The 23,595-nt window shown below is 34.9% G+C and overlaps 1 protein-coding gene and 1 non-coding gene across 4 annotated transcripts; one reads left to right on the top strand and one right to left on the bottom strand.

The window, feature by feature from the left end:
• The first annotated feature begins 2,767 nt into the window (after window positions 1-2,767).
• Window positions 2,768-2,856, top strand: TRNAY-GUA (transfer RNA tyrosine (anticodon GUA)). The gene is given in 2 exon segments: window positions 2,768-2,804; window positions 2,821-2,856. It is a non-coding gene; the product is annotated as a tRNA-Tyr (tRNA).
• A 1,230-nt stretch (window positions 2,857-4,086) lies between these two features.
• Window positions 4,087-20,912, bottom strand: LOC129281880 (ras association domain-containing protein 4-like). 3 transcript variants are annotated; one of them, XM_054917809.2, is made up of 9 exons: window positions 20,791-20,912; window positions 18,033-18,148; window positions 17,589-17,670; window positions 16,347-16,841; window positions 15,162-15,315; window positions 14,391-14,509; window positions 13,304-13,401; window positions 11,676-11,732; window positions 4,087-8,845 (listed from the first exon to the last, which is right to left on the bottom strand). In XM_054917809.2, exons 2-9 carry the CDS (start codon window positions 18,086-18,088, stop codon window positions 8,800-8,802), a joined length of 1,107 nt encoding a protein of 368 aa, XP_054773784.2. In that variant the 5' UTR covers window positions 18,089-18,148; window positions 20,791-20,912; the 3' UTR covers window positions 4,087-8,799. The 3 variants fall into 3 exon arrangements, with proteins under 3 accessions (XP_054773784.2, XP_054773785.2, XP_063969671.1); XM_054917810.2 differs by having other exon boundaries at window positions 4,087-9,532; window positions 20,791-20,911; XM_064113601.1 differs by having other exon boundaries at window positions 7,502-9,529; window positions 20,791-20,911.
• Window positions 20,913-23,595: the final 2,683 nt, after the last annotated feature.

The raw sequence follows: 23,595 nt of genomic DNA, 5'->3' as shown, positions 1-23,595 counted from the left end.
CCAACAAGAGGCATTAATTTTGAACTATATACCCACAAATGCGATGCACTTTACTCTCTAAATGCAATATTTTTAGGTTGCAATTCATACACCTCGATTTTACAACGAATGTTCCATATGATATGAATGCAGGGGCTGCGATCCGGGGGGGGGGGGGGGCAGGGGGTTCACAGTGCCCCCACTTTTTGAAGCACTAAACAGTTTTCCCTTTTAACCCAAGAACTTTGCCCCTTTCATCTTAGAAGGACCTGTTTTAGGTGTTAAAGTGTGCCCCTTTACCTTTTTATAAATATAAGTGCCCATTCTCGTATCAGATAAGTTTCCATTCCTTAAAACCGCTCTTTTCATGCCCTGTCATTGCCCGTTTTCCTTATTTCGCGTTCTTATCCCTTCTAAAAGTGCATATTTAAATAATAAAAATCCTTTTAAAATGTTCCTCTCGCCCCTTTAACCCTATCTAGGCCGAGGGGGGGGGGGGGGCTCGGAGGCCCCTCTCCCCCCTCAACGAGTCGCGCGATATTTTAGTCGCACAAAATTTTTTGACCGCGCTGCTCGCTGACTTTTTACTTTCAAGTCTTGCGCACCTTTTGAGACCAATTTTGCGTCACCCGGGTACGCGGCTCCGAAGTTACGCAATGTTACGTAAGTGCATGTCAGACCAAAAATTGCTCAAAAACGTGATTTCGTGTACAAAGTGAATGTAAATTGTGTTTTCAACCAAAAATCATAAATGTATGATTATTTTTAGTTTTGCACGCCTTAATGTATGTATTTTATGCTGTTTATGATCTTAGAAGAGTCCCCAACGAATTTCATTGAAAATACAATGAAAAACAAAAGGTCCAAAAAACAAAGAAATACATATAAGAAATTGCAAAAAACAATATCATACATAAGAAATTGATCTGATATCACAATTTTTTCATGTACACTTGCTAAGAACATCACAAAGGGTTTCTATGCCAAAAATTTGAACATTTGGAGCTTTATTTACGGAGTTAGAGGAAAAAGTGTGATTTTGCATACTAATTACGCATAAATTAGCATAATTACGTAATAACGATTTGCATGAAATAAATTACTATACAATTTTGTAGATTATATCCCAGACAACATGCGTGCCAATTTTCGGTGCGATCGCGCGGTCGACGGCCGAGATCTCAAGGGGGGGGGGGGATTCCAAAAATACCCCGACCTAGATAGGGTTAAGTTGCCCCTTTTCAGAGTGAAATTCTTCTTCTGTAGTGTGTACATTTTCACCTTTGATCAAGTGCCCCATATGAATATTCTGATAAATGCCCCTTCTCTTCTGTCTTGTTCAAATGTCCAATTTGCTAATATAAGGTATATGTATTTGCAATTAGCGTCCTTTCTTTTATGCAGGGGCATCTGAGCAGAGGGAGAGGGGGGGCACTTGCCCCCTTAAGAAATGGACCTCGTTCCATGGACCCCAAAAGTTTTCAATACCAAGAAAAAGAAAAGAAGAAAAGGAAAGAAAAGTGGTAAAAATATGATAGTGTTCTCTATGTCAAAATCTATCACAAATGTTTTTTTTTTCATTAAAAGTTTCAAAATTTTGCTCGCTCGCTCGCAGCTTTAAAGAAATTTTGCCCCACACGCCATGTTTGCCCCACTCAATCATTTTGCTCATTACCCTACTAGGGTACATTATGCTATTTTGTTTTTTAAAAAGTTTTTTGTTTCAAGTGCCCTTTTCAAAAGAGGAAGTGCCCTCCCCTCCCCTATCAATTTTGCTCTGCCGACCCATGCTGGTAGTCTCCTTTTCCAGACCCAATGCGACCTTACCCTACAAGATGAAGGTTATTAGTCTACTTTTTAATACTCAGTCTTGGCCATATATTCTTCCAAACAACAGGATTAACGCTATACCTGGACTAGCTAAGCGTAGTCTTTACTCAAAACCCGGTGGTTAAAAAGAGAATTAACTTTACAATTTAAACCTCACCATCTTCTAAACCATTGCCATGTCATCAAGCATATGGATATAGAGTTATTATTTTCTCCAGACCCAGTCATTTGAAAAAAAAATCAAGAATCTTCGAAACTTCAATCCCGTCATCTTCAATACTATGAACCTGTAATGTAGCACATGGGTATACAGCGTAATTATACAGTGGGTGTACAGTGTAGTTTTTTTAATAAATGGATATGGAGTAAAGGCTATGCTATAGGTACCCGTGCTTTGTTATACTTATAGACTATTAGTTTGGAAGATGATGGGGTCTTACTATTTAAGTTTTTTTTTAATCACCAGGTTTGGAGTAAAGACTACACTCTATATCCATTTTTTCCCACAGAGATGAGACGGTGGGGTCGTCAAATTGAAGATCTCCTAATTTTTTTAATAACAGCGTCTGGGGTAAAGACTGTGCTCTTATATCCATGCTTTCTTACAGGGTCTTATTTATGAAGATTATAACATAATTTTTTTTAAACGGGTCTGGAGTAAAGACTACGATATGTACCCTTGCTTTATAACGGAGTCTTAGTCTTGGGTCTTAATTCTGAAGGTTTTTTAATCAAAGGTCTGGAGAAAAGACAACGCTTTATATCCATCTTTTTCACAGGAATGAAACTGTGGGGTCTTGAAAATTTGTTTAAATAAACGGGTCTGGAGAATTGAGAATACGTTATATACACGTTCTTTATAACAGAGTCTTAGTAGTGGAAGATGGCGGGGCTTAAATAGTTTTGAATTTGTTTAATCACCCGGTCTGGAGCAAAAACTACACTTTAAACCCAGTAACCACCGATAGCTCAGTTGGTAGAGCGGAGGACTGTAGATGATTGACAACTATTAACCTTATGTCGCTGGTTCGAATCCGGCTCGGTGGATGTGGTTTTTTTTGGCGCAAATATTCACTACTGAATGACACGCGCCGTATACGCTAAAACAACAACAACAACAACAACAACAACAACTTATTCGATAGGAATTAGACGGTAAGGTATCAAATTAGATTTTTTTTTTGTTATTGATACAACAAGGTCTAGGGTAAAGACTACATTCTATATTCATTTCTACAAGGTCTTAATTTGGTAGACGGTGAGGTGTTGCAATTTTTTTTAATTATTTTTGAATGGCTATGCTCCTTAAGTATGCTTTAGTACAGGATCTTAGTTCAGAAGGATCTTCAAATTATTAAATGACCGGGTCTGGAGCATTAAAAGACTACACTCTACATCCATGTTATTCCGAACGATTTAAGGTTGGTGCCCCCCCCCCCCCCCCCCCCCGCCGCCTCTCTGAAAAGCGTTTCATTGCCGATGTCATTGTAGCTTCTCCCTTATGCAGGCATGTTTCTCATTTTTAACAGTAATTTTATGACTGAAACATTTCATGAGAAATAGCCTTTATATGGATAAATGCAGTGATTTGCACATATCCCGGAGGTTTGCACTTCTCCCGTGAAAATGGTTCATTTGCACATATCCCGTCGTCACGTTTGCACAGATGCCGTTGATAAATTTTGACAGATTTGCACATTTCCCGGCGAAATTTTGCACATATACCGTTGTTTGCACATATCCCGGCGTTTGCACATATCACGGCTCCACAGCCCGTTTTCCCAAACCAATACGTCGTTCGACACTTTCTCAATATTCTTGCAATTCCTGATGAAATGTGTGCTAATCAGATTGCTGAAGAAAGTAAAGACTCTGTGGGGGCGTTCGCGAATTCAGTTTTTGGAAGATTTTGAGGAACCGGTCCCATGAGAATACTAAGTTCCATATCTTGTAATGTTGTATTGATTTTGTAAAAAGAAAAGGATGGAGGGATATCATTGGAATGTTATGACACGACCTGAGGAACATGCATGGAAAGTATTTTTGTTTATACACAGATTAACTTCGTTAGAATAACACATTTAGGTCATCATAAGAACTATATAAAAAAGAATGATTGATGAATGATTGCCTTCTCTTTTGATATATTCTTAAAATCAATCAAAACAATCACTCAATTTATCAAAATAATATCAAAATTAATAAAATAGTCAAACAAGCATAAAAATACATGTGGAAATATACACAGGCAAGAAAACAAAGCATTACTCAATACAGTTATAGTCAAACCCAATGGATTTATTATAAAGTATTCAGTTTACAATGTATAATTTTCTCATCATATATACATTTAATTCTCCTGATTGTATAATAATATCATGTCAAGCAACAATATCATTACGTATGTAACAGGAATGGTTTCAGAACTGAGTAGTATACAAGGATGTGTATATTGGTAACATTTTAGTAGTAAGATTGTTCACATTGCAGCAGCTGATTAGTGAAGTGGAATATATCTTGATATTTATTCCTTTGATAGTTATTCATGATGACACCCAAACTGTCCACCTAACAACAATACCAGTAAACAAAGCCTTTTTTCAATGCAATGACAGATTGAAGTAGAAATGTCCCTTTTTTTATGGAAAACTTCATTTTAAAACTAACAAAGAAACCTGCATTTTCCATCTACTATTCTTTTTTCTATACGTTGCAATTGTGTCCATATACACTTTGGATAGAGTATACACTCTCAAACATAAAAAAATATTAAAACATTGATAGGCTTGAGATTATTAAAGAAAATAATTTGGAACTTGTGAATTTTAGGCTAGATCCTAGCTATACTTTCAAGCAAGAAGAAAAATCAATTAGAGTGTACAATATAATGCTCTATGGAGGCTCTCTCAAATTAAAACACCCCACAATGATACTCTATTTCTTTTGAGAGAACATGGAGAATGTGCATTGCCAAATTGTACATGTATTTAAGTTCAATCCATCAATCTTTCATGCAAATAAATCCAGGACACCAACATTCTAAAACATAAATCCATTAGGATTCCATTTTCATTATTGAAGTTATTTTGTGGAAAAAGTGTCTGGTGTCTCAAAATGCTACATACTTATTGTACAATCTTGCAGCTCTTGTAAAAAACCCCACACAATAGGTTGAAAACAATATAACCTCCATTATATCTTGGCTAGAAAGTATCTAAAAGATAAATTGGCATATCCGCTATTTTTTTTATATTTAAGCCCCTAAGATCACAAACTCCTTGAAAACAGGACCTATGTATTCCCTCAACAGTCACAGATGACCAAACTATACCACACGCACTTTCAGTAGTGGATTATACATTCACAAACATCTGTCACAAAGTTAAACATTATAATACCATGCTTTGTTTTTTTTGTCTGACAAATTACAATGTTAATCTAGGTTGACTGTAATTTAAGTGTGAAAAGATTTGCTTCAATTATAATGTATTTACTTATATAATAATAAACAATAATACAATCTAAATGTTTTCAATTATAACGGTGTCAAGCCACAGAGAGGAATTTTTTACACAACTTCACTGCTATCAACCTGCGATCAATTCCCTTGGCACTTTTACATGGTCCTATAAAATATGGAGATGTTTCATATTCATACATTTTTTAATATAAAAATATATTGTGAGCTTGATTTTTCTAGAAACATTGATACTGTATGTATTATAAAATACAAAAATATGTTTGATTTTTCTCAGTGTTTTAAGACACACAAAAAATAATGAGGTTCAATTGGAATGAAATGCTGTTACATGGTATAAAAATATATCAATGAAAGAATCGTAAATCGAATCAACTCTCCAATTCATAATAGACTGTAGACAGTAATATCAGTTTAGTAAATTTGAAGAAAAAAAATTTAACATTTTAAAAGATATTTGTTTATCATTCTCAAGCATTTTTCATTGCCAGAAAACTCTGGAGGCTTATTCGGAATGAAAGGGTGTTGTAAAAAATACAATTGCATTCAATTTCTCATACTCATAGGAAAGTGAATAATTATGATAAAATATTTCAATAAGTTATACTATATATTCTGTGGATCAGTGGATTGGTCCTTGGGGTGTAAAACACACAAGGTCCAGGGTTCAAATCTCACTGTAGCCCTAACATCTTTTGGCAAAGCATTTATCTACTTTAACTGCTCTCTACCCGGGTATTACTCAGGAGGATGCTGGCATTGATAGGCTTCATATTTTGAGTGAGTAGACTATTTAATGCTGCGATACTCCTCAAGGAGTGGATAATTGGATTGCGCATATAATGTGTAGGAAAGACATACATGTTATGTGAGGATGAATGTAAGATCACTTCTTTAATGGACTCGGTCACATGTACATTGTTTGGATGTATTAAGTATTACATTATGTACATTACAGTACAATATTGTGATTATTACCATACAAGCATTTTAAACAAGTATTTTTATAACATGGTTGGTACAATAAGTAGTGTATTTTACTATTGATGACATTAATGCTCATTATAAAACTTACACGTAAATCAATCATATAAGTGAACCATAGATTGAGCTCTTTAAAATTTGCAATAAAAAATAGTCAATAAAAAATACCTTCTACCATGTAAAAACACAAACAGCATACTAAAAATCAAATAAAAAAAAAACAAGATTAAAACCATTTCTTCAATAACAACTTTAGAAAACGAAAATATACAAAGCAAGAAACAAAATATATTTTTTAAATAGAAAATACCAAATAGGAGTACCCAAGTGATTACCTCACCAATATGTATAAAATCCATATAAAGATAGCAAAATACTATAGGCAAAATAATACTTTCATATCATGTATACATATATACCTATTCTCCAATATTCTGAAAATATTTCTAGATATACACCTGTTAAATAATATCTTATGTCGTATAAGGCACTATGCATTGATCATACATTTGGAAGACATTTCAAAATCTCAGTTTTCAACATTTCAGTTTTCACCCGTGTTCATTTGCTGCAGGTTCTAAATGATGCAGCTTTCTTACTTTCAATGTAATTTTTTCTATTGTGGACAACATTGATACATCATTGTACATTCCAATACACAAATGATATAGGAGGCATAACAAATTGATAAAAGCATTGTTTGATATACTTTCTGATCTAAATCTCTTAAATCTAACCTAAAAATATTGATACAAATTCAAGGTTGATTTGCCTAAACATGTGTTACAGTGTAGTCTAATAACCACAATTCTCTTTAAAGACAGAAGATTAAATTAAAGAAGTACCAGAGCATTTAAAAACAGTCGTGTTATAATAACACTACCAATGTATGCAGGGAACCCTACCAAACATTTAACAAATGTATTAAAATCATAGTGTTACTGTAACACCAATTTGTGTTACACGTATTATAACACATTCTTTTTGTTTTTTTAACACTATTTGCTGTTACATTGATTGGTGTTGGAGTTGTGTTGGCGCTCTTCAATCTACAGAGATTATCTGCGCCATTACATTCAACTCCATGGTGTATTTTTAACACTTGACACTGATTATTCTTTACAGTGTACAATATGGTAAAACCTACATGTATAGACAAGATTAGACATATTAAGGCCACTATATACCTTACGATTGGTCTGCGATCCGATTTGGAATAAAACGTAGTAGAATTTGATGCTAATATTGAAACATGAAATATCTTACTGTGTAATGTTCTAAAACATCATACAAATATAGATGTTCAAATCTGTGACTTTGTTATCATCCTTATTAGAATATAAGTGAATTTAAAATCTAGTCGTAATGACGTCATAGCAATCTATGATTGGCTTTGATTTTAAACTAACTTGGCCTTTAGTCCAAACTCCAAAATAAAGGATTGCAATCATCCAAAATTGTTATATTAGTATTTTTCCTAAGCTTGTTCCGCTTTCAAGCCCTGAAGCCCACAAAAAACCTCTTTCATTTGCAGGTTTCAACACGTTGAACTACATGTACCTTAAAGATATAGAAAGGCGTGATAAGGGCACTACTCCAGGACCATTAAACAATGTAAAGGGGATGTGTAATTAATTATTGTAATGTTAAATCCTGAATCAACTATTCAATTCACAATCAATAGTAATACCAGTTAACTGATTGAAGTACATGTATGATATAGGTTTTGAATATTTTGAACACTCATGGTACTTTTGATAAACATTTGATCAACATTAACATTAAGTGTTTCAAATTCTCTTTTTTGTTTGTTGGAAATACTAATAGAATGGGAATGAAAACTTCAGGTTTATTGATTAGAATTGCATTGTTCAGACTTTAGTATAATACAGTACATTAAAGGTAAAAGAAATAAAATATTGATACAAAATTTTCTAGACAGTATATTGTTAACAGTGTTTTGTTTTAAATTTTTGTTAGAAATATGGGAGTTGTTCAATGTTAATGTAAAGTTTACACATATTCAAGAAGAATCAATGGAAATTAGGTGGAAAAGAAGAATGTACATAGGTTGTGGTAATCATACCTCTGTATACAAACTAGTTGTATTGGGATTAGACCAAGTTGAATTAGACGAAGTGAGATTAGACCAAGTGAAAGATAACCCATTACTGTACATTGATCAATTCGATATTAAAAGTGAGACTAAACATGGGTAAACAAATGAGAAAACATATTTAATTGATGCAATCATATGGTATTGCATTGGAAAAATCTATGATGTCAATATGAATTCTGACTGGAAGACTATTTGGAAATGCTTTTATAGACAATAAGAAAATAGACAAAGTGGAGACTTATCCAAGACAGTATTGGTAAAATTAACATTAAAAATTAGAATAAAAACAGCTTAGAAGTAAGAAAAAATTATTAGTTGATGTAATATTGCAATGGGTAAATCATGAAGTACAATTAGTCGATGTGAATTCTGACTGGAGATCCATTTGAAAAAAAATGTTGGTCAGTCTTTATGATTTCCACCATGATTTCTTCTTTTCTTTTGTCTTCTTGTTCCTATATGATGGATGGAAGGGTGGAGGAGAGATGGACAGAACGAGAAATAGAGTGAGACAAAACTACCACAAAAGCTATTAAAGAAACAATTCTAGCACCTAGGTGCTTAGCTATTGATGGATTAGATATATATGTAACATGGTATGATGTGATAATGAAGAGAAATGTATGAAAGAATGTAGATTGGAGAATATGAAAAGTGATGTAAAATGAGATAGGAAGATACAAAGAAGATGAAAACAACGGTGAAAATGAATATTATCTGTTTAGTGGTAAATTGAAATATGGGAAGTAAAATTACTATGGTAGCAGAAAAGATAGGAAATAATGGCAAGAATATAATTAAGAGCAAAGATGAGGGTTTGTAAGTTGAATAAGAAACCATGGAAATGGTATTAGTGGTGATAGACTAAAAAAGAAAGGTGGGAGAGAGGGGGGGGGGTAGAGAGATGGATTATGAGCTTGAAAAGGGGAGGGTGCAGACGAGGGGAGGGGATGAGAATAAGTGAGTAGGTTGAATATAAAATGAAGTTAGGGCAAACTGAGAGGGGAGAGAGGGTAATGGGGAGAGGGAATGTGTGAGTGTGATATGAGAAATAAAAAGCTCTTTTAATGATGAGTTCACTGCAAAAAGGAAACTACCACATACACTGTACACAAAACTCCTACAACCTAGTATCTAAACTACTAAGGGATTACATATTACAAATTGTGAAAATTTTAACAGAAATGAAGAAAGTGTGAAAAAAATAACTCAGGGGTGAAAACAGAAAGGAACATTAGTAGCACATGCAATGTGAATGGAAAATGTTACATGATGAGAGAATACATTAAAAAGCGAAGAGGGGGAAGGGGGATGGGAAATGAAACAAGAATTAAGAACTTTATATATGAAGTAAAAGCAACCCACTACCCCACAATGTTGTCCTCTCTACAGGGCATGAAATTAAACATGCACTGCAAAAACATTGGTGTTCATTTAACACCAGCTTGACCTCTATATAGGAAAACATCATAGAGGTGTTGAAACAGTACCACTTCGGCTTTAGGCGCACACCAGACAGACATTTAAACAACACTAATCAGAGTTATCGGTTTGATTCTTAACTGGTGTTGTTTTCAACATTTCTTTGGTGTATTCCAATATAGATATTGGGCTGGTGTTAAATCAACACCGGTGATTTTGCAGTGTGAAAAAAATGACTAAAATACTTTTGAACAAACGTATAAACACAAAGATGCAATCACAATCATATGCAAACATGACAATTAAAAGCTTCTGCTATTATTTTTTATGCAGTATATATAGTACATGTACACACATTCGTTTTTGCAAGAATTCACACAACAAAACAAAGAAAAATCATGGAAGCTACATGAATAATGTTCCTGTTATTATTTCTTTTCAAGTGGAATTATAGACAAGTATAATAAAATGTGTTTGCTAGATTAAAAGATCTTAATGAGTAAATGATAATTATAAACACCCTCAAAGAAATAGACAAATCTAAGCAAGTAAATTTCATTATTATCATAGTGATTGAAAAAAACAAACATGGTATACTCTTTACAATTACATCACAACAACACTTGCAGAAAAATACATGGATGAATGACAGAACATTATGACATTTTGGATCCCCAGTGCCTCCCAGTTTGTGTAAACACATCAATAAAGTCAGCCAATGAAATAGGCTACAAGCACTAAGGTGCCTCTATAATCAATCAAGTTTTGAGCAAGGACAATATTTGAAGCTTCCTCAAAATTCTCTCTCCAGCACTTTGTCAATTCTATCAGAAAGTAGTTATACACTTAAACTAAATACCACTCAGGTTCAAGGTCAAGGATGATTTGGACATGCTATGGGAACTTTCACATTGGGGTAAATTATTTTTGTATATTGTACAGCTGGATAATTTAAAGAGATTTCAGCTGATCAGCTTTAAAGTTGTGATAGCATACACACAGAAAATAATTGAATTGAGATTTGCCGCAATCAGGAGAACTGTTGAGCTAAAAAAGTGAACTTTATAGGCCGTATTAAGTAAAGGATTACTATTTTTTGTGTGCATCATCTCTTGCCTATTCACTTTAAATTTGCATCTGTCTGGAAACCCTAAGAAAGGGCAGAACCAACTTTTCCCAACATGTCACTCATTTGGCGTGTTTCTACAGAGACTTGTTAAACAGTATTACCCGCGTAAGCATCCAGAATTCCGGGAAACTTCCCTGTTGAAACGGACGCGATGTGGTTTATTATTAAACCGCATCGCGCAAAATATGGTTTCTCATAACCACCTCTGGGAGGTGGTTATTGCCGTGTTCCACGACATGCAATGTGAGTTAATCGGATTACTTGCTCTGTAGACACAGGTTGGTTTAAATGCGATACCGTTTTTCGATTCCGGAAAAGATAAACTGTTTTTAACGATTCTCTGTAGAAACACGCCGAAAGTTGAATGCACCAACAACCAGTGCACAAGATGATGCCTTGGAAAGTTGAAAGCAAGGAAACTTCTGGTTGACTATTAAGCTAAATATGTAAGGAGGGATGTCAGCTTATGTAGAAACAAATCACATCAAAAGCACTTCCAAGTAATCTTAAGACCCTGATCTAACAGCTTAAGAAGTTGGAGGAGAGAGAAACAAAATGCTTTGACAATATAAAGGATTAAAGAGATTTCACTATGAAATCCATTAGAAACGATATCCAAAATTTCTAATGGAGCATAACATTACATGTATCTACGAACAAAGCCTGTTCACACATACTAACTGACAGAAACAAACATGAGAATAAATGTTTGCATACAAAAAATGATGACTTACGTGCTCTCGATTATGAATTCCATTTTCTTCTTTAAGGTTGCCTGGTATATTGAGTATCTAAAGTTAAAGGGGAAAACATGGATAATTTAATCACAATGTCATGTATTGAAAACCATTCAGTGCCATGCTACATTGATCCTTTAAAAACATGGATACAGAAGATATTTCATTCTGTCCATTTGTTGACCTTGACCACTACAATGTATAGTAAATAGCTAATTAATTACGTGAAATGATATGTATTATTGACAGTCACAGTCAATGCACTGCAATGCTATTGAATCAAGACTAGGCATTGATACGCAGATCTAATTAATTACAGAATTCAATAAATATTGACTCTTGGACAAAGTCTATTCTTTAGGCCTATTCAAAATGGAGAGGTAGAAGAAAATTAAAGTAACTTTATCTTTTCATAATTTCAACAGTACAGTGTCCTTAAAAAATAAATTTAATTAACAAAATGGAATATGTCCATCCGTCTTGCGTGACCCTTTGTAATTTTGTAATCTTTCCTTATCAAAGTTGAACTATCTATACAAATGTGTTAATTTAATTGCAACAATACAATTACAATTTGGATTTTTTAATTGCATTTTGAAAGCATTTGATGGATTGGAAGAATCTGTTGAACGATAAAGAAAAAATGGCAGAGAAAAAAAAGGAACACACCCATAAAACACTATAAAACACCAATAAATGCAAATTCTTACAAGTAGTTCACATTTTCCACATTTTGTTTCCCCCATTACAGGTAAATGAGGGGAAATATCGGTTGGATTTTCATTAACATTTCAATAATTACCATCATGAAGTATTATAATGATATAATTATTATCATTATGAGTAGATTATTATCATCATGGCTGTCATTACCACCATCAACACCCTTGTCTAGTCATTATCATCATCATCATCATCGATCATCATCGATCATCATCACCACCACCACCACCACCATCATCATCTTCATCAATCAACATCATCATCATCAATCAACATCATCTTCCATCATTATTATTATTATCAACATCACAATCATTATCATCACCATCATCATCACCACCACCACCAGCACCAGCACCACCACCATCATCACCACCACCACCACCACCATCATCATCATCATCATCGTCGTCATCATCATCATCATCGTCATCATCATCATCATCATCGTCATCATCATCCTCATCATCATCGTCATCATCATCAATCATCATCATCATCATCATCAATCATCATCATCATCAATCATCATCGTCATCATCATCACCACCACCACCACCACCACCACCATCATCATCAACATGGTTATATGCAAAGGTAATACATTCAATGCTAACCTACACTTGTCTGTGATTATTTTTGTCACAAAACCTCGATATTCCAGTTATAACAAAACCAATGGGAGAGGGCAGCATTCAACTACCTACCTTAAGCAGCTGTCACTTCAAGGACTCAATCTATTTCCAATATTTGTTTGTTACATAATAACATAAATATATAATTGATTACCTATCAACTTTATGCCAGCACTTTCTGCTTTCATAGAAGTAAGAAGAAACAAATTGGTATACACAATCTCTTTTTGATATATAAGGAGTAAAAAGGGGACTCTTCGAACTCACTTCTTTCTAATCTCTTCGACCTCTTTGTTTTCTTCCTCTTTGAACTTTTGAAGGATTGCCTGTAGCACTGGGAATGGTAGGTTGACATACTGGGCCACCTAGGGGGATTTAAACATAAAAGAAAAAAATCAAGATGATGATTAATCAGTTGCTTAATGCACTAACTGAGGTGATGTGGTATTACTTCAATGGGTGAGGGGCGAGTCAAATAAATTGCTGTACACATGCGTGTCAAAAAAAAAAAACGCGTTTAAAGGGGTGTTTTTTCAGTTTTGGCCGCAGGCCGCACGTGCACTCATTATGGGTATCAAAAACACTGATTTTTTAAGAAAAAGGGTAGTTTTGAAAGACTGGTCAATGGTCAATCGCGGGGTCAAACGTATTTGGATATTTTTTTTCCCAAAGCCTGTTTTTAATAGCCAAACGTGTAGGGTATGTTTTTTCCCCCAAGGTTTTTCCCCGGGGTCATATTCTGGCAACAATTCGTTTAGGGGCCAAAATGTGTAAATAAAGCCTGCGAAAAACTTGTTTAGGGGTTTATTTTGCACACAGAGAAAAAACTCGTTTAGGGGGTGTTTGGAAATAATTTGGTGATGCATGTGTACAGCAATACATTTGACTGGCCCCCCCGGGACGCAATATCATGCTCCTGTGACACTTGCTCCGGTCCCTAATATCTCAAAAGGCTTAGGGTTATGGTAAGATTGTTGAAGAGTTTTTGGTTCAGAATAATGTAAAGATGAGTATGGTTTATTAATTTCGGAGGTCAGGTTTTATGTTTGGTTCAACGTGCAGATTTTCCATAGGAGCAGTTGCCATGGAACCCTTCAACGATATTCAACCTACCAACAATTGCTCTGACAGAAAACTGCATACTACTTAAAGCCAACATAGTACCTCATTAAACACACACTAATACATTTTCCTCACATTCCTCTTGACCAAATACCATGACTTTATGTCATCATAGACATTTAAGCGGAATCAACTGCAACATGATTTACATGTCACCTGGCTTGTTAAAGGTCACCTGACTTTCTAGATGTCACATGAATTTCTAGATCTTAGCTCATTTTCTAGGACTCACCTCTTGGGAAACCTGAGAGGTTTTTCTTTCCATGACGAAGATCTTCGCCACATTCTCATCAGGACCGAGCTGTATCCTCCTGAGGAGGGGGAAATCATGGGTCTTCAACTCTTGCGTACCTGAGATAAAAATATAAAAAAACAGGAGTAAAATGACACTGTTTCAGAGATAGTTGTTCTTTTTAAATATATATATATATATTCATGTATAACAAGTTTCATGATCCTTTGTTTTCTGAAGTTAATGTTTAGCTTGTTGATGTAAAGATGTATGTGCAGAAAGAAAGACGAATATCTATCTATCTATCTATCTATAATAATGTGTTTTCCTGGGTTTTTTTTTTCAGATCAAATTTTGTAGATGAAAGTAGTCCCAAGGTATCAAAGTAGACAACCCCAGACAACCAAGAGTCTGTTTTACTCCAAAGATGTCTGGCAAGCAAGTTCTCTGAAAATAATTGGGTATATTCTTGCATTTCATGGATGTGAATAAAAATGAATTATAACAGGATAGTTTGTGACTAATTTGAATCAATCTGACTATAACCAGCTTGTAATGCATATATTTGCCAGAAGGCATAGGAAATATCTCTATCATTACAAAAGGAATACTTTCTAAGACACAACGACACATAGGCCATCTCTTGAGAGTATAATGCTCGGAATTATGTGTTCACGGTGACGAATTATGGTGTTTCTAGACCTCCACAATTGAGAATGATTTGCCTCAATCACATTCTTTATGACTATTAAAGAGAAATGTTTTAGTTACCTCCACTGTTTGACACTGAGAACAGACTGAACTCTTCAGGTGGGTTCTCCACTGCAAATTTGGTAAGTAGTAGTTTGATGACCTCAAGGGTTGATTGTGTACTGGAAGCTCTCACGTTTGAAACCGTTCCATATCTCGGTCTGAACACTCTCGTCTGAGAAGAAGAAAAATGAGAGAAGGGAGAAGATGGACCAGTTAAATGCAAGATACTGCTAATGTTTAGAAGGGGATGCCTGATAATGGATTTGAGAGCACTGGAAACCAATTAAGCATGCACGACCCAAATAAATGAGGCATTTATTTATTTATTTTTTTTTTTTTGGGGGGGGGGCTACTTTTCACAAACGATTGCCTTACTATCAGGGGTGTGAGTGGTCACAATTAAAAAGATCTGGAAAAAGCTGAAAAGTGTTGAAAAAATCTGAAATAGAAAGAGCTCCCATACTTTTTGTACTGAGGAAAGCCAAAAATAAGCTGAAATTAAGCTGAAAATCAAAACCAAAAAAATCTGAAATCAGATAAAAATCTGAACTCTCACACCCCTGTAATATGCGACATTGGTTAAGCTTTAACATTGAAGTAAGTGGGTAATTTGGGGCTATTTCTATTTCTAGGGCTCTTTTGAACATTTCCTTGGCAAAATCGCCCCAAGCCCTGTATAATTTTTTTTTTCTTCAACCAATATATCTAATGTATACACTATTTTGTCTGAATCATGTCATGAATACCGAGAACATGGAGTGTGGTAGTATTTCTACATGGAAAGCAGTGGTATCAGCTTGGATTGATTTTTTCTTCAATTGTTTTGCTAACCTTTGTAAGGAAGGAACTGTATTGAATCTTTAAGTTAGCAATATTATGGGTAAGGGAGGAGGGGCTTCACTAGGAACATCAATTAATTTTGAAATCTGAAGACCAATGAAATTTTTAGCAACTGATTTTATCTAAATGAAAATAAATCTTAGCTTTTACCAAACTCTACTTGAAGATCTATTCAAAAACAGTAATATTCATAGGCCATTAATGCCAACAGGACCAAGTCACACAAAAGTTTAAGATTGATTACAAATTTAAAAGATCCAATTGGTTGATTGTGATTAAAGTATTTTGAACAATTGGTTATTGTCGTATGACATCTGTCAGATAATGTCACTGCTAAAAACTTTCATGCATTGGTCCTATCACCTTGCTATTATAGAGATGCCCGCTGAAAGACATCGTTCTCCTCCTTAAATTTGACTTCTTTGGCATCGTTGATGAAAGCTCTTTCTGTGCAACATCACCATTTGGCGATCCGTTCGCTGCCTTCTCAATCTCAGCGACCAAATCATGATTGTTCAAGGCATCCCTAGGCAATGAGTTAGACATTCTCAATCGTTCAAAGGCGGCCATATTGTCCTCTTTTTTAGAATTGCCATTGTTGCCTTCCTCATGGCTATGGTCATTTTCGGACCCGTCGTTCTCCTCGGGAATGTCGCCGACACTGTCGCGCAGTTTCAGGGAGCGTCTGTTTCTTGCGCCGCTCCCCATGGCATGCATGAGTTTCTCGTCGAGTCCGTTCTCGCAGGGCAAACGCGTGCTCTTGCGTTTCCATGATGGTTCTTCTTTCTTCAGGCGTATCACCTGCTGCGTTCCCCAGTAAAGCTTGAGGACTCCATACACAACGGGCATCCCCTTCCTCTGTAAACCAGTAACAAAAGTATGAAATATATATATGTATGCATGTTTCATGTATTGATTTAATTACATATGTTTAGTAGTGTACAAATATAATCACAATTTATGTATATTGACAAAATAAATACTAGGGCACTCATTCACAAAAGTTCAAATCAGTGGTCCAACTATGGGTAGCCAATGTCACATAAACTTCAAGCAGCCACTCAGTACATGAGCAATATTCAGCGACTTTCAGCCTCACAACAATCTAAAAACCGTTTTGTAATGAGTATTGTCTACTGCAGCAATAGATTGGAGACAGTATTGTCATTTTGACTACTCAAACATGTAGTTAAAAAACATATTCAAACCAAAGGTGCTCAATAACAAGGAAGCATCAATTCTTGAAACTGACAGCCTGACTAAACCTCTAAAATACACAAAGATGGTATGGTCAATGTTTCCCCTAGCTTTTTAATACTGATAAGTTATCATTTATCTGACAGTTAACAACGTGGCAGTAAAAAACCAGTGCTTCTCGATTAATCAAATTAAGGGATTTCAGTAAAATTGTACATAGCAATTAAACATTTAATCAATGCTGACAACATTCCTGGAACAGTACGATTGTCTCCTCATGACGGGCCAGATTGTGTTCTTCTTCAACCAGTTTCTTTGATATAGGAGATTATTTGATACTTGACCACAAGTATAATGATGTAAATTTAGGTCAGTTAATTAAAATATTTGACATTCTTGTCTCTTTACCTCATGGATTTGAAGCTGTTGGGTTGGTCTTGTACCAGCGAAGTAGAGATTGTACTGCTTTAGCTCGGAGGCAAATGTTGGTCTGCGGGAAGGAACGTGATTGAAAGCGGGATATTTTACACCCAATGTAAAAAAAATCAAATGACATACACATGTACTGGATTAGTGTATAAGTTCTTTACATGATAGGATGTAAATTTTATTGGAACCAAATTTGCAGGTAATTTGCCATTGACAAGATTGGAGAAAAGTGACAAAGATTCATAAAACTTTTAATCAATAACAAATTCTAGATTTTTTTTTTAAACAAATGAACTCTAGGCCAATTAAACTGATCAATATTTGAAACTTTAATTGTAGTATGTCATGTGCGTTTGATACAAAGTTTTTTTTAAACAAGATCCTCATAACTTCCATCTTTCTACATGCATCTCACTGACTTACTTTGTTACAAGAGACCTATATCTGGTCTCCAGCATGTCACCACTTTCATCTGTCATGTTTGCTGCCCTCTAAAGTGAGTTCAAGAACAACATCTGACTGTTGTTGGGTGAGATTACCTGCAATATGAACATTTGGACAAAAATATCAAGGAAATTATTAATTGTGTGTTTGAGTAACATTGAATTTTGAAAATAGCAATTCTCATAGCAACTGATCTGAATTTCCACCAGAATATTAACAACTGCAGTCAACAAATAATAGCAAGTTTTCGCACCAGATTCTAGAATTCTGTAACAAATTCTAGAACACAGTAAATGTACTGAAAATACCCATCAAATGACAATGAACAGCTGGGAGGTCTTTGTCGAAAATAATGAACCTCAATAACAGTTCGTCCTAAGTTTTGGAGCTGACAAAAGCTTGCAAATATGTTGTTTGTCTAGAGTCAAGGACGAAACTGCTATTTTGATTCACCATATTTTCGACAAAGACTTCTTGGTTGCTCATTGTCATGACGGGCATTCAAGTGATTTGACAATACATCTTCTATGTTCTTGAAAGCATTCTGCGTCCTGGCGTGAAAACTCCCAATTATGCTATGCAGTCAAAGAAATTAAAGGACAAGTCCACCCCAACATAAAGTTGATTTGAATAAAAAGAGAAATATCCAACAAGCATAACATTGAAAATTTCATCAAAATCGGATGTAAAATAAGAAAGTTATGACATTTTAAAGTTTTGCTTAATTTCACAAAACAGTTATATGCACATCATGGTGGGTATGCAAATGAGGAGACTGATGACATCATCCACTCACTATTTCTTATGTATTTTATTACATGAAATAGGAAATATTCTATTTTTCTCCTCATTGTCAAGTGAAACAACAATTAATTCCTCCCTGAACGTGTGTGGAATGAGCATTGTTTAATACTATATGATTCAGTCAAGTTGGTCCTTATTGTCAAATCTATAAAAAATGAAATATTGTATAATTCAAAAAAAGAAATAAAAGGAATAGTGAGTGAGGGACATCATCGACTGTCTCATATGAGTAGTACATATCCCTGTTTTGTGAAAAATAAGCAAAACTTTGAAATGTCATAACTTTTTTATTTTACATCCAATTTTGATTAAATTTTCAGCGTTTTGCTAGTTTGATTTTTCTCTATTTATTCAAATCAACATTTTTCTGTGGTGGAAGTTCCACTCTGTTATTTCAATCTATGCAATATCAGTTGGTGTTGAATGGTTCCTTTGCTATGATTACTACATGCATGTGCAAGGATATCATTTGAGCTATTAATTCTTAAATGTGCCTTTCCAGAGACCATCTGGTTCCAGTACCAAATTTTCTTTGATTCGTAGGTTTTAAATATCTTTTAATAGCCACCATATCATGAATGACTGACAACTAAATATGTTATCATATTTGGTTTCAACAACTGATATCATGACAGACTCCTACATGTACCTGATACTATATTCCAGCTGTATGGGAAAATACTGCATCACCTGAAAAACTTGGCAATGTTTCATAAAGCACTGCCTTGTCAGTGACCTCCGCTAACAAATTTGCTCTAAGCTAATCGGATTTCAGTAGCTTATAACAAATTAGGCCTGAGTTATCCCTTTAAGGGTGCAGTGACCACCTGGGATTTTTGTAGAAGACCAAAACAAAGAAATACATTAGAAAATCACTGTTACCAAGGACTACAAATATCAACCACTTACAGGCTTTCATTTCCTTATCTAGAACTTACCTAGAACTATAATAAAAATTTACATACTACAGTATATTTCCATAACTTTAATCAACCAAGTAGAGCTACATGTATTCAAATAATTGTACCGAGCAGGAATTCTCAATTTTCTTCCATGGAATTTATCGGCTCGTAAAAAGTTATAAAACTTATAATTCTGGTGCATGTGCGCAGCCATTTTGTTCCGTTGTTTTGCTTGTTTGCGACTCTTAGTTACTCCACTGCACAACTGCCATGCAGTAACGGTAGCAACCCCTACTAGAAATCACAAACTGAACAAAATGACTGCACACATGCACCGGGCTTTTAACTTTACAGATGATATTAAATTTAGGCAAGAAAACTGATAACTATACTTGGTTGGTTAAAGGTTTGGAAATATACTGTATCAATCATGTGCAAGTTTTGATAGATAGAAACATAGACAAGGAAATGAAGGCCTGAAAGTGGTTGATATTCTCAGTCTTTGGTGACACTGAACTTTCTCATGTTCTTCTTTAATTTGGCAGTCCACCAGTCTGGAAGAAATTGCACCGGTCAGTAACTGGTGGACCGCCTGCTTCGACTCAGCCCTATAACACCTAGCCAGTGAATATCACTGTTCATGTGTTCATTTTAAACCTACAGTTTATGGAGAAAGACCTATTCTCATAACCTGGATTATCCTATATGTATTTAAGGAAACAGGAAGAGGAACTGGTTTGAATAAAAATTCTGAAGATGAGTTTTTTGTTGTCTTCTTTGATGGCAATCTAATCCATCTTTTCACATTTTCAACTCTCAATATCCAGGGTATTTCAATATGTACATGTACATGTATGTATTTGAGCTGGGAATAATTTGTGCCAGAATGAAACTACATGTAGATGGAAAGCGTAACAGTTAACAGCCAGAATGTCTGTTCAAACTGCTAAGCCATTAAATGTTCTAATTACAAACAAAGTCAGAAAGTTAATGATGCAAGGTACACAAAAAAAGAGAAAGATTAGAATTACCTGACTAGGATATGTGCCGTTCACATGTAGGACGATGAAGTCTGCCAACTGTTCACTGAAGTGACATCCTTCTCCTCTGAGAGCAGTAGGGACACTGGCCTTAAGGAAATCATGTAACTGCCTGGGAGGAAGATAACAAAATTGGACAAGACAATTAGAATCAGAAGAATGCAAGACTCCAGGTCTCAAAGGGCATCAGGTTGAGCTATAGGAACCTGTTCACACCGAAAACTCAAATCACTTTACAAATAATGAATATTCATATGTAACCTGGAATAGAACGAAGTAAACAGATATATATATATATATACTGATATATCAAAGTGGGAATATACAGGTAAGTTTATATGAGTGGGAATTGGAAAACAGGGTGAATCAGATAAGGGTTTAAAGGTTGGATGATCAACAAAATTTAAAGCTAGAACTTGGGTGAAAAATGTAAAGACATGCAATTTTCTCTTAATTTAATCAAATACTCTCATTTGAAATTTGAATATTTCCTTCTACGTGGATTGACTGTATCATATTTTTCAACAGGGAAAAGCAAGTTTCCCACATGAAATACTGCACTTGTAGTACCATAAAACAAGAATTCCGTTAAAAATCATGCTTCCTTTTATCCACCTGCATATTGTATGGAATGTTGAGAAAATAATGCATGAAAACTGCCAAGGGGTGTGATAAAAGATTCCCTCTTATCCATACGGACAAATTAGTATGGATTTGAATTTACTATTCGGTATCACACAAAAATCAGTCCAAAGTACATACTGAACTAATAATAACGCAAACATGAACCAGTATCGAAAATTCGTGTTTACAAGTGTGCCATGAAGCATGTACACGCACAGAGTTACTAATGGTATAAGCGTGCATATACATGTACTTGATTATCAAACAAACGGGTTTGCCAGTGTTTTATCATATGTCATAGCATGGCATATGGATTCAGACAGGCTGACATGTGTCAAATATCAAGTCACGATAATGGAGCTCAAAAAGTCACGAGCAGACTTGATGCACACATTCACAACCTCATGAGCTTTCTATGTGTCATCATTTCAAACTTGAGGTAGCAAAACATCTATTAAAGCCATGAAGTTACAATGATCCAATGAAAACAATGAATTTTCCCTGCAAAGCCCTCAAAACCTGAAAAAAAAACCTAAAAAAGAGCCCCCCATATTTTAATAAGGTCTCATTAATGTTCAATAACTGTAATACAATGAAGGAAATCTTGGCCGATGAGGCATTAAAAAAAGTACTTTAAGTAGCCCTGGAAAAAAGTCTGATATGTTGATTTAAAAAAAAAAAGTAATCCCACCGCTGCCACCAATAATAATAAAGTTTGTGAAGGTTCATGAGAGCGTGAGTTGCACATGATTCTTATGACTTCATGACACATACATGTATGCATGCACCATATACAAACTCTATTTATGTATACAGATTAGGATTGAAGACCTGGGAGTTGTCACAACATTGTGTGTATCAAAGTCATGTGCCGACTCACATACATGTTCCATATGGTTTGTCTTTGAATAGGTAAACAGAAACGACACTACAAAAAACTCAGTACTATGCAAATGAGAGAATGGTTGATGCTCCTCACTCATCATTTTTGTTTTTTATTGTTAGAATTATACAATATTTCAATTTTATCAGATTTGGCAGTAATGACCAACTCGACTGAACCACAAAATATTTAAATAATTGTACTCCGCATGTTCAGGGAGGAATATGTAACTTTGTTTCACATGATAACGAGGAGAAAATTTAAATAACTCATATTTCACATAATAAAATACAAAAGGAATAAAGAGTGGGTGATGTCATCAGTTCCTTTGTTTGCATACATAACTGTTTTGTGAAATTAAGCAAAATTTTCAAATGGCATAACTTTCTTATTTCACAAGCAATTTTGATTACATTTTCAGTGTTGTGCTTGTTGGATTTTTTCTTTATTCAAATCAATTTTTTGTTGGGGTGGACTTGTCCTTTAAAAACAAGACCAGAAGAGCCAGTTACTTAAAAATGCATTTCAAATCAATTTGATTAAACTCACAAAATGTTATTTATTTTAATCTCAAATGGTAATGTGAATCTCCGTCACTTTGTTTTTCATATATAATACTACTCTGTCAGAGTAGGCGCGTTTATGCGACACTATTTTTTTTACCCTAGAATCATGATATGAATCATGATTCTGCAGAATCATGGTTGTGTTTAGTCAAATCATGATTCTATGACCTCATTGTATCGGACTATTTCTGGTTCGAATCTTGCCAAGCTAAAGGTGCGCGCTAGCTCAGTGTCCATATACATACTGTAGGCTAAGCTGAAATTCACTTCCAAACACCATTTTTCGATAAACGGACAAGATTGAATACAAGTATTAAAACAAAAAGAGGCATAAAAGATCGAATTCTGGAAGCAAAATATTTATTTTTCGAGAGCCGAGCAAATGTTGCACAAATGACTAAGCAATTGAGCAACACTGCAAACACATGTAAAGTAAAAACATACTTCCTGGATCAAACTTGCGCACTGGATCGGCCCAAATCCAAGGAGAAACAGCATTGGAATGAAAGTCGTCTAAACACTGATTCTGTAGTATTGTGATTCATGTTTGTGCTTTGAATCATGATTCAAATCATGATTCTGGCTTGGGTCGCATAAACTGGTCCACGATCCAACGACGCACCCTGACCCCAAACAGACCGTAATACACTGTAATGGTTGTTTTGTTTTGTCAAAACAGGTGCAACGTCCTAATTGCTTTGACACTGTCAATTGAGCATCCCA

Source organism: Lytechinus pictus, chromosome 18 (assembly GCF_037042905.1).
Source record: "Lytechinus pictus isolate F3 Inbred chromosome 18, Lp3.0, whole genome shotgun sequence".
NCBI lineage: Eukaryota > Metazoa > Echinodermata > Echinoidea > Temnopleuroida > Toxopneustidae > Lytechinus > Lytechinus pictus.
This window is presented reverse-complemented; position numbering and strand designations above follow the sequence as displayed.